The sequence below is a fragment of the Aspergillus tanneri genome (assembly GCF_003426965.1).
Source record: "Aspergillus tanneri strain NIH1004 chromosome Unknown AapTan_8_pilon_pilon_pilon, whole genome shotgun sequence".
Taxonomy (NCBI): domain Eukaryota; kingdom Fungi; phylum Ascomycota; class Eurotiomycetes; order Eurotiales; family Aspergillaceae; genus Aspergillus; species Aspergillus tanneri.
Window position 1 is genome coordinate 463,772 of NW_022984635.1, and position 14,942 is coordinate 478,713.

At 44.7% G+C, this 14,942-nt stretch overlaps 4 protein-coding genes across 4 annotated transcripts; all 4 read right to left on the reverse strand.

Moving 5' to 3' along the window:
- Positions 1–1,130: 1,130 nt before the first annotated feature.
- On the reverse strand, positions 1,131–3,361 carry ATNIH1004_010775 (FHA domain-containing serine/threonine-protein kinase; the record flags this gene model as incomplete). The annotated part of the gene is made up of 5 exons (XM_033575343.1): positions 1,131–2,175; positions 2,231–2,524; positions 2,569–2,615; positions 2,665–2,973; positions 3,029–3,361. 5 exons carry the CDS (start codon positions 3,359–3,361, stop codon positions 1,131–1,133), a joined length of 2,028 nt encoding a protein of 675 aa, XP_033421198.1.
- Positions 3,362–3,841: 480 nt separating this feature from the next.
- ATNIH1004_010776 (putative C2H2 finger and ankyrin domain protein) lies at positions 3,842–5,838 on the reverse strand (the record flags this gene model as incomplete). The annotated part of the gene is made up of 3 exons (XM_033575344.1): positions 3,842–5,480; positions 5,562–5,712; positions 5,787–5,838. 3 exons carry the CDS (start codon positions 5,836–5,838, stop codon positions 3,842–3,844), a joined length of 1,842 nt encoding a protein of 613 aa, XP_033421199.1.
- A 5,104-nt stretch (positions 5,839–10,942) lies between these two features.
- ATNIH1004_010777 (uncharacterized protein) lies at positions 10,943–11,680 on the reverse strand (the record flags this gene model as incomplete). The annotated part of the gene is made up of 2 exons (XM_033575345.1): positions 10,943–11,220; positions 11,272–11,680. The coding sequence occupies 2 exons, from the start codon at positions 11,678–11,680 to the stop codon at positions 10,943–10,945; spliced, it is 687 nt and encodes a 228-aa protein (XP_033421200.1).
- A 1,305-nt stretch (positions 11,681–12,985) lies between these two features.
- ATNIH1004_010778 (uncharacterized protein) lies at positions 12,986–14,921 on the reverse strand (the record flags this gene model as incomplete). The annotated part of the gene is made up of 4 exons (XM_033575346.1): positions 12,986–13,420; positions 13,515–14,168; positions 14,225–14,436; positions 14,504–14,921. 4 exons carry the CDS (start codon positions 14,919–14,921, stop codon positions 12,986–12,988), a joined length of 1,719 nt encoding a protein of 572 aa, XP_033421201.1.
- Positions 14,922–14,942: the final 21 nt, after the last annotated feature.

Sequence of the window (14,942 nt, forward strand, 5' to 3'; positions counted from 1 at the left end):
AGTGGAGAATCTCCATCACGCGGGTATGCACATCTCATTGACAGAAATGAGTCAATCCTCGAACTGGGACACAGTAGATACTGGGACCAATGTACAGGGTCCCTTTCCTTGTATGATGGATGTTATCCTTTTACTCGCCTCCTTTGTCCGACATTTGAACTTGGCCAGATTCGTACAACTTTGAATGAGGGGCTGGTTTGACTTGGTTTTCTTACTCCTTGAGCCCTGTTCACATTGCGTCTGTCTGCAGTCATTGAGGTCATTCCCTCGATCACGGTTTCAATAACCAGTAGGATTTGTGGACCACTTGGACATAGTTGCTGTATTCTAGGGTCAATGATTACAGTCCTTTCAGATAAGTGCTAATCACATAACGACTTCCAGCTTTCAATTGACTCTTCAGGAATAATCTGTACCCTTTTAGTCTAAGCAAGTTATAGCTACTGGTCACTATTGCCAATACCTTACTTCCATTTCCATACATCACTCATCCCAGTCTGTCTGCACGATGCATACAATCGTAACAATCTTGACTACTGTGCCTGACAAAGCTACAGTACTTTATCGCAGCCCTTGTTAAATACTGCATGCTCTCGAATCAACAATGTCGTGCACGTAAATTTCTCATGACCCTGTTAATCCTCCCTATGCTTTGTTTTCCGGATAGCGTCGTGGATCTCAGTCCGGGCATTTTAAGGAGTAAGTGTGATGTTGATGTTAGTGTCTTAGTCCTTGTAGCTGGCAGTCTTGAATATTTTCTCTTTGTATTTCTGCATTCAGATTTTTTCTATTTGTTCCCTTTTATCCCTATGCTATTATTAGCGTAGTTGTTTCTCTATACATCCTAGATCTATCTAATGGCAACTAGGGTGTTCTCTTTTCAGTTGGCCTTGGTAATACTTTGTTGACAGCCAAGAGCCTTTTTTTTTTTTTTTTACCTTGTCTTCTATTGCTGTCTCGGATGCTTAGCAGAAGTCTAGGCCTCTCAAACCCATCATTTATCTTAACCCTATCGAAAGTACATCAAATGGAATGCGACTAGTTATCACTCAATGTCCAGAGCGCTGACGCTTTCAATCTTGCTCGCAAATTTTTGTTATGAGTCCCTACAACCCCACTTGCTCATCATACTACCTTTCAACCTCCACCATACTTGAATATAAGTCTTGATATATGTTCGTCCCATAAACGACGTGCTGGCGTTTTCCAGTGACAATGTTGTTAATTTCCTCGTAGACCTCCTCGCCATCCCAGGAGCTGGTATTGACCTGGGATTCTCTAATATCGTGCGCCATAGCCAGTGGGTTCGGCGTCCAGTCTTCTGGTCTGGGGTTCAGAGTTATATGGATTCCTTGATTTGCAAGATATTTTCCCTTTATAGTATCTTTATGTTCGAATATGCTTTCCTGGACTTTCTCTTCGAGCCAGTTATCATCGGAAATCTGCGAGCTCTCGTCTAGATCGGCGGCGTGCATCCCAGGCTCTTCCATACTCATGGGGCTAGCTGCATCAGACCCCAGCTGGGATTGACTGTCTATGTTTCTCCAGCAATGACCTAGACTGCTTTCTTGGCCCTCGATCCTGTAATGTGGTGGAAGTTCCGGATCTGAAAGAGTAACGGATAGCACTGTAGAGCCTCTATAAATGTGCCCTCCACTAGATGGTGCAGTTGAGAGAGCAGTTGGTTCATAAATAGGTCGGTTACCATCCCTAATTGAGATCCCGTTGACTCCCAACAGCCCGCTAGAATGTGATTTGCTGTTCTCTCTTTCCTTCGACGCCGTAATCAAATCACGGATATTGACGATCAAAGTCTCCTTGCGCACACGGGGCTTCCAATTTCCTATCGACCGTTTATAAAGTGCCTCGAACTCGTTTCTATGCGCACTGTTACTGAACCAGCTATGGTGCAACGCTTGCTTGACATTCATCCGCTCCGTTTCGTCAAATACTAAGAGTCGGCGTACGAAATCGGCCGCTCGTTTCCCCGCGTTATTCCACTTAAGATTAGCCTCAAGCTGGTCAATCCCCTGCGTCCGAGAAATATCTATAGGGCTAGTTGCAAAGGCGTCTTTAAAAGGTATTTCTCCAGTCAGGAGAACGGCTGTCACGCAGCCCAATGACCATAGGTCTACTGCTTTTGTGTAGCCTTGTTTACTCGATTTAAGCACTTCCCTGGAGAACCTATTAGCCCACTGAAGCAACGAACAAAAGATCACAGTGAACTGACGGAGCACTGTAGTCGAAAGTGCCAATCACGGTCGACATTCTTCCGGTCGAAGGCTGTACCATTCGTGCGCAGCCAAAATCAGTAAGTACAACTCTACACCCGTCAGCTAACGATGTCATGAGAATATTATCTGGTTTTAGATCTCGATGAACGACATCCCTGTCGTGTAGATACTCCAATGCCATTAGAACCTGCCGCACAATGACGGCCGCTTCGATATCGCCTAGCTTTCCGCCCTTGTATTGAATGTAGGAGAACAAGTCGCCGGCCGTAATGAGCTCTTGAAATAGATATCTAGAATACTTAGAAAGGACCACCCGGTGGCATGCAAGACATACACGGTATTACTTGACTTGATGACCTTCTCGATGCCAATAATATTTGGCTGACCATGAATTAGTGGAGTCAACCGTATTGATTTTTGTAGAACCCACATGAGAAAGGTTTGCTAGAATCTTAGCTTCGCGGTTGTATACCTTCAACTTCTCAAGGACTTTTTTTGAGAAAGGTTTCTTGAATTCACGAGATGCCATGATCCCAGTGCTGGAGTACAGCAGTTTCTTCTTGAAGAGCCTGGACTGTTGTTCCTCTGCTTCTCGGAAGAATTTATCACTCAATGCGCGAAGATCAATAATCTTACACGCAAGTTGTTGACCGGTTTCTTTTTCAAATGCCATGTGAACTTGTCCATAAGCCCCAGAGCCAAGCTTGCGCTGCGTGACTGTATACATGTTCTCAAATACCTGCAACATCATTCGGTAAGTATGCCCCCATCAATAATGATATGTGTAGTTATACCCTCATTTCCACCTTTTGTAGCATATCGAAGTGGTCTTCTTTATGGTCACCACAGCGATAACAAAGAGAGACCCTCAGGGATAGCTGAAGGATATCACCGTCCCTGAGAAGAAAGCTCCCATTCCCTTTCCCCATGGGGTACCCATTCCATAGGGTGCCATTCATTGAAATATCCTGAGCATATACCAACGGTGCGACCTCTTGGGGGTTATCTCGGTCAAAGACTATGGTGTATATGCGGAGATGTCTATTGGAGACGAATGGATCCTGCACGACATAGTGGCTTTCTTGGTCAGTGATGGAATGTCCTTGGAGTACTGGGGTTAGTACCATGTTTTATGATCACGACCAACATATATTTCTTCGTTGCTTTGGATGATTAGTGAGTTGGTGGTTTCTTGGGTTCGTGGATTCCACTCCGATAGTGTACCGACACAGCAGCTGGGAGATGCAAGAAGGGATTGCGAATGGTTTGACATTGTATATCTACCATGGAACATTGGAACGATGAACGATATGTGTATCTAATACATTGTAAGATGCATAAAGCTATTAGAATGGAACGTGGTGATGAAGAATTGTTAGGTGAGGTGAGGTATAGAAGAGAGTAGAAATGGGCCGCGCAAATCACGATAACGTTGATCAGGTGCTGCCTGCCGTCATACTCAACCTTCCAGCGAGGGCACTTGAACGAGGCAGTAATATTTGCTCCTTGATTGGGTTCTATTTACCCATAATAACATCAATAGGCATATCTCATTACAGTATCAATACATGCTTTATAGACCAAGATCGATATCATCAAGTCTATCATCACTGTCCTTGCATCCGCCGCATGCGCTCTTCAGCAGCTCTGGCTCGGCGCTCTCTTTCCAGTCGCATCCGCATTTCCGGCGTCATCCCCCTCATCTCTTCTTCCCTTTTCTCAGAGGCTGTTTTCTCGACGGCTCCAAGTGTCCGACCACCTGGTTTCTTCGCGTCTTCTGAACCTGCCCTGGCAGCATCATCTCTTCTTAATCGGTCCATTTCGGCTTTACGTCGGTTGGCCTCTTCTTCTTCGGCCGTCTTTCGCTCCCTCTCTTTCCGACTGTCAGCATCAACTTTGGAAATTGCCGATGGAATCTTAGTAACATCCCAATTCCACTTTGATTCGCCGAGTTCGTGACGGGCAACGCGGAAGGCATCACGGGTGGCCCGATCTCCGGCGAGCTCGAAAGGCGTTCTTCCTTCGGTATTGACGGCCGTTGGGTCTGCATCAGCCTTTGTCAGAAGTGCCAAGACCATTGATGGTGAATCCAAGTTGGCGGCAAGATGAAGGGGGGTGGGGCAGCGAAAGTTTTGCTGGGAGTCAGATGGCCAGAATGTGAAGGATGAAGGTATTGAGTTTTTAGAAAGATAGGTCATCAAAGCTGGGATTTTAGAGCGGCGGATAAGGGCCTGTATTTGAGTGGTGTGAAGAAGAGCGGCCTCGTCTTCCTTGGACAATTTCGGTTTTTGCGGTTGCGGTTGCGGTCTCGGTGTCGATGGCTTCGAAGCTTCCTCTCGCTGCTTTGCTTCAGCAGCTGCGAGGGCTGCCTCATCAACCTCGCTAACTTTCATGCGAGTGAGCTCTTTGAAGCATCTCATAAGCTCTCCTTGAGTCGCTCGGCGAGTGCTGAACGGGAAACCCCGAAGTCTTGGGTCATTATTCCTTAAAACTTGACCATCATACTGGCCGAAGAGAATCTTCCTATTGGTAGTGCCTGTAGCGCGGACGAATAGTAATTGGGCATCATTGATCATCTGCTTCCAGTCCCGTAGCAATTCCCTGATCTCCTTCTCAAGTGCAGCTTCATTATAGCGACGCAAACTTGACCCCGCTGAATGAGCAGCTCCTCTCGAAGCATCACTAGCAGACTGCGATCCTCCCTGTTTCCGTCTGGTTGTGTAGCGATGGAAAGTTTTATGCGCAATCACACGAGCCTGTCTCTCTTCAACACCACCTTGTTTTCGATGAATTTCCGGGGCCAGCGAAACAAGCATTGCTGCAAAGTGTCCACCACCAATCATGCACATGAATATGTGTGGGCTGGAGGATGCGGGAGAGCTTTTAGTCTGCGCGCTATTCTGCGCCTTGATTGGAGCAAGCTGCTTTTTCCGCAGGGTATCAACGAGGTGCGAGGGTTCATCTTGCTCAACGTCCGAGAACATAGCTCTGTAAATACCCAAAGATGTGTTGGATGGCAAAATAGAACTCGAGAACCAAAATAGAGGCTGCTTCCTAGCTGTCCTTCGGTTTGGTGATGTTTCCACATCTTCGGCAGCCTGGGAGATCTTGGCCTGCTTTTTTAGCAAGTGTGTAAGTTGTCCCTCCTCGCCTTCTTCACCTTCGGACGATTCGGATCCAGATATCGATTCATCAAGATCCCCGATCGCCTTGTTGAACTGAACCTCGTCCAGTGGAGGGTTGCCTCTAAGTTGAGTTTTTCAGATTATATTTATGATGATCCGACCGAACATGATCGCGTTGTTCGTGCACACTCAAATAAGAAACTTTGCAGAGGGAGCACGAGTTAGAAGTAGCAATCGCATACTCTTGGACTGTCTCTTTGGGCCTTTCCGGGATCGATTCAGCGATAGCTGCAGGCTGATATTCGGTTTTTTTGTTGCCAATGTTGAGAGGAGTTCCCGGGGAACGTCATAGACTGAGCAATAAAATGTAAGCAAAGACGTCGACGAATAGGTTTTTGTAAATATAAAAGTCAACCAAAACACCTACTATATAATGGTCTCCTCAGGAGATCCTCCACAGCAGGGACTTGTGCAACCATACTGCTGTGAATAATGAGTGTGCTGTTGATGAACAAAAGTTGCGATGCAGCAGAACTCTGTCTTGAACGGTTCTTAAGAGCCCACCGCCTTCCCGACAGCCCCACTGTAGTCCTACTATAATTTTAGCGCCAGCATGTCATCGAATAAAATAAAAATGAGTAATTCGAGATCACTAAGTAACAATGACTCATAACTAATTTTATCTGTAAGCAAATTGGCCCACCAGCGCTCACCAAGGCTGTGCAGAGAAAACTGTGTCTATAGTTGCAATATTACTCTCATTAATAGGTAATTGCCCTATTTTTACGTTGAACTGAGCTATCCAGGTCCTTTGTAGAGATTTAGATTCGAGCACAAAAATACAGAGTAGAAAAGTGACTGAGAAAAACATTGTTCATTGTGTCTTTATCATAGCTATGTTTGTATTGCAAAACTTTCAGGTATCTTTCTCGTTTCCCATGATTACACCCTGGAAAAAAGAAAGTCAAGAATGTCACGGCTTTCCATGACAATACTAAATTCCTGTCTACTAAGAGCCCATTGGTTTTTAGGTGGTCGAACAGTATTATTTGTCTCAACAGATCATGTGCCATCTGGTAGATGACGAGAATTCGGGACCGTCATTCGCGTTATGCAAATGCCTTTAGTATCGGCGCTCGTTTCCTCTAGTCTCAGTAGTCTTCGTCTAGGATCATGATGCCATCTTTTACTATGTTTACAAGGGTTGAAGCCCAGTCGAGAGCGAATATCCGGAAAGTATTGATATATGTTTGTTCAAATATTACACCCTCTCCTATGTTGTGCACCAAGCACGAAAGGTAAAAACTAAAATGTGAGCTGCCTGTAGGTTAAGAAATCGGGCACCATAGGGCTCTTGTTTCTGTTATTTCGGTCACAAGCGCTGAAAACCAAGCACTTATCCTAACCTCGAGCCAAACACTGAGTTTGAAGCGTGTGTTGGTTTCGAGGGACAAGCTTAAGGTTCTCAGTAGAATCCTCCACGCCAAAACGAGGAGATTGTACAGTGCAAACTTCGCCCCGCCTTCAAAGGCACGAATTGGCCAGTACCCAGATTTTTCGCTAGCTGTTAAAGCTCTTCGATAGTGAGGTACCCCAAAACGTCCTCGTTTTTGCATGACTTCCAACTTGAGCTTCGTTCTACGATGCTCTTCCTGTTCCTTCATAAACATTCAAAAGTTTCATCTCTTTCCGCTTCGTGTTGCAGCACTTCGACTTGTCGAGCGCATCAATACGTTCGTAAGCCAGTCGAAGACCCGGAGAATTATTTTCATGCATGCGGACTAGCTCTTGATACTCACATTGCATCAACACCTTGTTCCTTATGTCTTCCCGCGCATCAGAGCCAGCTCCACCGCAAGCAAATGTCGAGGAAAAATGTCGAGCAGGGTAGCTATGTCATCATCGGGGCTCTCACTCTTACACAGCTTGAGACGTGCTTTCCTATTCATATCCTCAGATAGGGCAAAAGGTGTCTCGCAAAGCATCTCCGATAGACTATGTGGCACATATGAAGCCATGTCAAACGTATTGATATATACATATATATATAGAGAGAGAGAGGATATACTTTTCCTGACGGCCGGTATGTCGGGGAGTTTCAGTTCTGGTCAATTGGTCGGATCAGAAAGCACCGGTCGTGTTCGCGGTATTGCATAGCTATACACACTGGAAAGAGGTGGAATGCCATATCTCACACAAACCAGGGTAAAGTGTTATAAAGTTTGAGTAGTAAAGGTTATTGGCTAACAAGACATAATATATAGGCAATATTCCTCTTGTCCCAGGTAGCTGCACCAGCCATACAAGCAATCCGACTCACGCGGCACATGTCCTTTGGCACCCAGGTTGGTCCCGTCCGTAGTCCGGATGATATATTTGAGTTTGACCTAGATAGCTTGCGTGTTGCGAGTCAATTGCAAATGACATTCATGAACTACATCCCAGCATAGTGGTTTGTAACTAGTGCCTCTGTTTTTTTTTTTTTTTGTTGTTTTGTTAATATTCAAAAGATACCTTTAACTCGAAGTCTCTTCTACACAACAGTTAATAGGAATATTTGAGTTGATTGGTGTAACCTCAGATAAAATATTACCAATTAATAAATTTTCATTGAATGCTTTGTTTAAATATGTAGGCAGGCTATACACTAGCCAGTAAATATTTTATAATTTAGAAATAAAATCTGCAAGTTGGCAAGCCTACCCTTGATATAACTGCTAGTTCCATCCTTGTGCTTAAGGGCATTTGACCAATCAAGACCTTTAGAATAACAGAAGCTGGCAAAGTTCCGATTCCACAAAACTTGCAGCGCAGAATACGCGTACTCTCTGCCATCATTAGACTATCCCCATCAGTTTCAGTGGCTTCTCTCGTCGTCTCATCGGGAGCAATACTCGATTTGATTTCCCCTCTTTGTAAGCATCACCAAAGCCTGTAGCTTCTAAGGCCGACTCTTGAGGTAGTTTGCAGACAGTTAGTTTGTACCGCTTTTTCCATATTCTGTGCTGATAGAGTGCATAAACGGGACGATGCAAAATGCAGTGCAGACTATGAGAAAGAAGTACATTTCTAACTGAGTCCAAATGTAAAGATCAACAATAGTAAAAGTGGGATTTAAAAAGTGAGCAAACAGTTGCGGGTAGTGGAAGCGAAGCGAGGAAAATGCAATCAGCCTATTGTAGAGATGGTGTTAGGACTTAGGAATATGGCTACCTTGGAGTATATGAAGTAGATAACTTGCGGTAAACGAATAATAAAGCAAGAAATAACTGTAAGTTTCCACGATAATGGCATTTGCAAGCTCCAAACAAGGAGTATGGAGAAGATAAATATCATGATTTCTGTTATAATATGGATAGAGATTATATACTGCCATCTTTGTAGCTTCGAAATTATTAGTATATGGTTAAATTTGAAGTGCGGTGCACATACTAGACTACTGCGTTGTTCTGCAGGACTTACCCACGGTTTACTCAGACAGCAATTGGGTAAAAATAGTATAAGCGATGAAAGTATCCAGAGTATGCTTAACCCAAATATACCGTACAGAATCGGATGGTGAGCCCGCTGTGGAGTCAACCGAGACAGGATCCCCACAACACAGCACTTTGAAAGAAATATATCGATTAGGAAAAGAGCATCGGCTGCTGCAGTCATCTAGATATGTGGTTAAAAAGCTGGTGGGTAACCCCGTACGCGAGTAGGATACCTGTTGGACCCTTGTGATTTCATCTTGATAGGGTAGTTGAATGGAACTTCCAAAGCCTTGGGTAGAGTTCAGAACCATTAAAGAAGTTTGGACGATGGCGAATACCTATGAATATCTCGAAGTTTAGACTGTTAGATCAGACAGTTGCCGAAAGGGGAAATATCACATACAATAGCCGCAACAAAAATGCAATCATCTCGTCCGAATGGTGGACCTAGAACTGCCATTACGTAGATTCGGATGAGCAAACAAATCAAAGACATAACAAGAGGAGTGACCCCAATTATGGTTACAATACCAGCATGATGAGTTTCATCAACAACCAGCAAAGGATTTCCGGAGCCCATAGGAATTAAAAATAGTAGTAGCCTCGGTGGTTTATGTGTAGACTGCTCCTTATTAGTTCACATCTGCATTTCTATAGGGGTTCGCAGGCATTGGTTATGTATCAAGGATACATGCATACCTAGTCTAGGGTTTGGACCGAATCTGCGGGCGTGCGTCTTTCTTCATTTGTTCTAGAGCTTCTGGCACATGGGAATTACCATGGGTATATCTGCTGGGCTATATCTTAAGATAGGGAGATTTGATTCTCGAATGCTGGAACGGTAACTCGGATTGTAGGCCATGGATCGGCTGGGAAACCCTGGCTCTATCCTCCAATAGATGTAACTGACCTGAGACAAGCCTTTTTTTTTTTTTTTTTTTTTTTTTTTTTTTGTATAGGACAGAGCTTGCTATGATTGCACTTCTAATTATGTAACTCTATACTATATATTCTGCTCAGCTTAGTTCATGGGAGCAAGCAATAAGAAGTAGAGAGCTCTTTCAAAGTATATGCAATTTCAATATTCTGACAAACTCGCCATACGCCTACCACAAAAGGAATGGAAGCACTAGCTTAGTTTTAGAGCAGGCCATAGTACAGGATATAATGTAAGCCCTGCTTTTCTTTGTTATGTATTCTAGACCATATGCCGGACCCGGTATCTGCTAGGTAGTATGTGGGTTACATGCAAAGTACATAATTGAGTACAAGAGTTCCCGGCCCAAATTCCAAAATGGCTGCGGCGCAGGACTGCCAACAGGGGTCTTTTAAATAGTGTGGAAATTATCCCGTATAGGATTTAAAACAGACTCGTTCTCTTTGTTTAGCCCGTAGGTTACCAACAATTAATTAAACCGATTAACCCCTGTCTATAAAGCTCTAAATAGCGCATCATTTCTCTCGCTCCTAGGCAGGGACATGCCAAGACACATTCTAATTTATTCTCCAAGATGGTCAACATTAATACTGTATCCATAGCCAGCAAAGGCCCCAAGATAGGACAAGTCATATCCCACGCTTCACCAATGCAACTGGAGGAACATAACTCTTCCGCCCATACAGGAAATAATAGGCGACGGAGAAGATCAACATCCCGCCATACATCAACGAGCTCCAGTTCATTGTATCCGGGGCTACTATGCATGAAAGGGGAAACATAACGAAGATGAATACCGGAATGAGAACATGAGAGCCCCAAGATTAACAAAGAGGCCCCATCGACCCAACGACCAACGCCATGGAGAGAGAGGCTCCCCGCGAATACGTTTCCAATCAACGCAGGCAACGGTGACGATGTAGGAATTCAATAACGATCCAATAGTGAGAGTAATCAGGGCATCTAGAGCCACGGTTGAGCCGATGTTGATAAGGCTTAGTAGAATCGTGAGTCCAAGAGAGATGAGAACAGCATTGAGCGGGATGTTCCAGCCGGGTTGGACTTGTACAAGTCAATAATTAGACTTGGATGTCCAAGGTCGGACAGATTGGCTTTACTGACGTGACTGAAGAAACCAGCGAAAGCTACACTGCCATCACGAGCAAATGACTAAAGTTGGCGGGAGGCAGTGGCCACCTCCGTGATAACACTGGAGATGATAGCCAACACCACTATGGATGTCATCGCATTGGTGGCCGGATAGCTTTTAGTGACATTGTAGAAAACTTGGATGAATGGGTAGCCAGTATCGGTATTAAGGACCTCGTCAAGGTTCCCCAAGGTAAAGTAGAGAGTGACAAGGACAACAAACGCCATTGATCCATTCAAGGTGACTGCTGACATGATAGGTTTGGGAAGGGCTGATGAGGCGTCACGAACCTCCTCAGCTAGAATGTGTCAGTAATGAGAATGTTATAACACATAGGCAGTCAACCTACACATATGAACTGTACAGCCGTAGCCAATAATGGCTGTTATGGCAGTGACAAGACCAACCATCGTCGCAGTCCCATCACTCCACCCGCCACTGTTCGAGAACTGGGCGAACACCGTCGTTGCATCGCTAATAGGTGCCAATACCCAAAGTGGAATGATAATAATAAAAAGGCCGGCAACATGGAGAATCAGCACAAATGCTTCCACAAGAGGAAGCCTTTTAGCAAGAAATGTGTTGAACAGAACCGCGAAAAGAGCGATCGCGATTGTAATAAGAGTGACATGCCATCTCTTGAAGACATATTCTGGATAATTGAGGACAGCCAGTCCCTGGATAATTGTACCCCCTAGAAAGGCAATGGACACTACAGCACATTCCCAGCCGGTGGCACAGAGCCAGCCTAGATGCATACAATTTGCTGGATAAGTAACCTCATAGGATTCAGGAAGTCGTAATATGTAACTCCTACCGGTGATATAGCTCAGGAATTTCTGACAATTCCTGGGAGCAAATTCCGAGACCCAATGATATTGACCTCCTGCCGTCGGTGCTCTAAAAGTCAAACGTAGGTTCGATCTGTCTACATACAAGTGAGGGAAAATGTCTGTACCTACATGGAAGCCGACTCGGCAGACTGGCAAAGAACAATAAAACCCCAGCTGCGACAATCACAAACTCCAAATAAACCCTGCAGTGCCTCCATTCGCCAAAGGAGTACTCATCATCCTAACTTTTATTGGCCTAGAGAATTACAGGCCGACGTCTGCAGGGCACAAACGTCAAAACAACCTCCCATGATGCAATCAAAGTACAACCAAAGGCGACGATGGAAATGAAGCAAAAGTTTCTTGAAGGAGGTCACAGTCATTCTGAATTCCATTGACATGAATTCAGACCCTCAAAACTTGATCTTTCTCTACAGTAAGCATGTCTTTCTGATCGGTCAATGTGCCTACATATTTTTTGGGGGCATGCCCTTTGGCTATTTCGTCACCAGCCAGTAATGTACAGCTTGTACTCTTGCCACTCACCGATCAATTTCGCTATATGTGGGAAAAGAGTGTAGTTCAAAATTTCATATGTTGTTTGATACGAGGGAGAATCGTATCATATTTTAACCGCTTGAAAACTATCCTTGAGTTCAGGAATATGGACAGTAGGCTCCCTTTTCTTGTTAAGAAGCCAAAAGGCACATTTCCCCTCATCCTAACATTGTCAGGGGTCCAAGTTCCACCAATAGATGTTCTAGACAAATGTAACTCTGGGTGTAATTAACTGAACAAGGATTCTACAGGATTTCTCGACAAGGAAATAATCCCATCAAATACTTTAACTAAGCGCAGGGTGTGTGGGCACTGGTAAGTGTTCTGTATCTGAAGATGGCTTAGGGTTATTACTGCATTTAAAATGGAATCAGGATCACCGTTAATTCAAGGATATGGGGCCAATCTCAAAATTATGCGTTAGTCATATGAATCCTTGATTACTATCGGAAAGACTCGCCGATGTTATTTTTTTCGATGATTTGTAAATGGATTGACTGAGAAATTAATGCCATGGTCCTTATATCAATAATTGCCGACTTCCTGATCTAAACGCAGATATATAGAGGAAAAATTGTAAACTTCACGTAGGATTGATCAATTCTATGTAGATCTTGTTACACTATATTGCAATGCTTTGCATATTGGAAAATCTCCCAATTCACAAAACACTTAATTTCCAGTCGCTGTAAGAAAACTAAAATCAGCACCCTCGTGCGCCTGGTTGACAGTCCGCTCGTAGAGACCTCGATAACCTCTTCGAGTATGTCGCTGCACCCATTGCGATGGTTCATCGCCAGTTCCCGTGCTCAGTATCTGTTGTCTCGCAGATATCCGTGTCCTGAACTCTTCCTCGTTGATACACAGCTCCAACTTCCGCGCTTCAACATCGCACATAATAAAGTCTCCTGTCTGAACAACACCAAACGGAGAGTCAGGGATAGCCGACTCAGGTGAGATATGCAAAATTATCGTGCCCCCCGCAGTCCCGGACATGCGCCCATCAGACATCCGAAGCATATCAGTCACTCCTTGTTCTGCGAGCTTTCGTGGGATCGGAATCATGCCGGCTTCTGGCATCCCGGGATTTCCAATTGGTCCAATACCCTTGAGAACGAGGATGAATCAGCAATTACGTTAAGGTCGGGGTCGTCTAAGCGTAGAGCAAGATCTTTTGAGTTTTCGAAAACTACTACCGGACCGGTATGACGAAGTAAACGCTTGTCTTTTGAGGCAAGACTTTTATAACCGCGCCGTTGGGAGCTATGTTGCCGTACACCACTGCCAACGATGAGTAGGGATATAGAGGTTCAGAAAGTGGGCGGATAATAGTGCGTGAGCATTCAAAATAACGAAATGGACTGCGATCTAGGACCTCACCAAGGGTTTCTCCCGAGATGGTTCTGGCCGAAAGATATAATAACGGACGTAGTTGATGGAGAAGACATAGCATTCCTCCTGCGTTGTGAAAGTCCGTCATGTAATTATCTCCACTTGGTTTTAAATCCACCAAAAGGGGAGTCTTTAGGCCAATGTCGTCAAGTGTCTTTAATGTGACTCCTTTGAGGTTGGGATGGCGGTTGATAATGGCCATAAGGTGAACCATTGCATTGGTAGATCCTCCAATAGCCTGCAGAACAATGGCTGCATTGTAGAAAGACTCTAATGAAAGAATATCTTGAGGGACTCTTTGCTCCTTCGCAGCTGCAACAGCAAGAATACCCGTCTGCTCTGCTACTCGGAGACGTGAGGCAGAGACAGCTGGTGCAGAAGCTCCTTGGAGGGGAATAAGACCAAGTGCTGCTGTGATACATGCCATTGTGCTTGCTGTCCCCATGACGCCACAAGTCCCTATCTATCGACGATTATTAGAGCAAAGATGTACAACGCTAGGGGACGATGAGCACAAACAGTCGGGGCCAGCTCCTCGTTGATTGCCATGATCTCTTCCATATCTATTTTTCCAGCCCTATATGAAGCCCAGTTATTGCGACAATCGGTACAAGCGCCGATTCTTCGCCCTCCATGACTTCCCGGCATCATCGGCCCTGTTAAGAGGGGTAAAATGGGTTTGTTGGCCGATATGCCGCCCATTATTTGAGCGGGTACGGTTTTATCACAACCTGTGTGTTCTCAACTCAGCTAAAAGTCCCATAACGTGAATTAAATTAAGTGATTGTCCAAACAAACCTCCAATCATGATACACGCGTCTACAGGCTGCGCTCTTATCATCTCTTCCGTATCCATACTCATTAAATTTCGCAGAAACATGCTTGTCGGATGAGAGAATCCCTCATGCAAACTGATCGTAGGAAAATCAATAGCAATGCCTCCACTTAACATGATTCCCCGCTTGGCTGCCTCGATGAGCTGGGAAGCATTGCCGTGGCATGGGTTGAATCCGGAATTCGTATTGATGATGCCGATAATAGGGCGAGAAAGAGCATCATCAGTGTATCCGAGAGCCTTGATGAAGACCTTGCGCAGGAATAGAGAGAAATGTGCATCTCCATATGTTGTTAGGGCTTGTCGGAAGCCTGTATTGGAATTGATATTTTGAGAGAGGCTGTACTCGTTAGGAATTGTAGCCTGTAGGTCTTGGGGCATGATTGTGAATATTTGTATGGA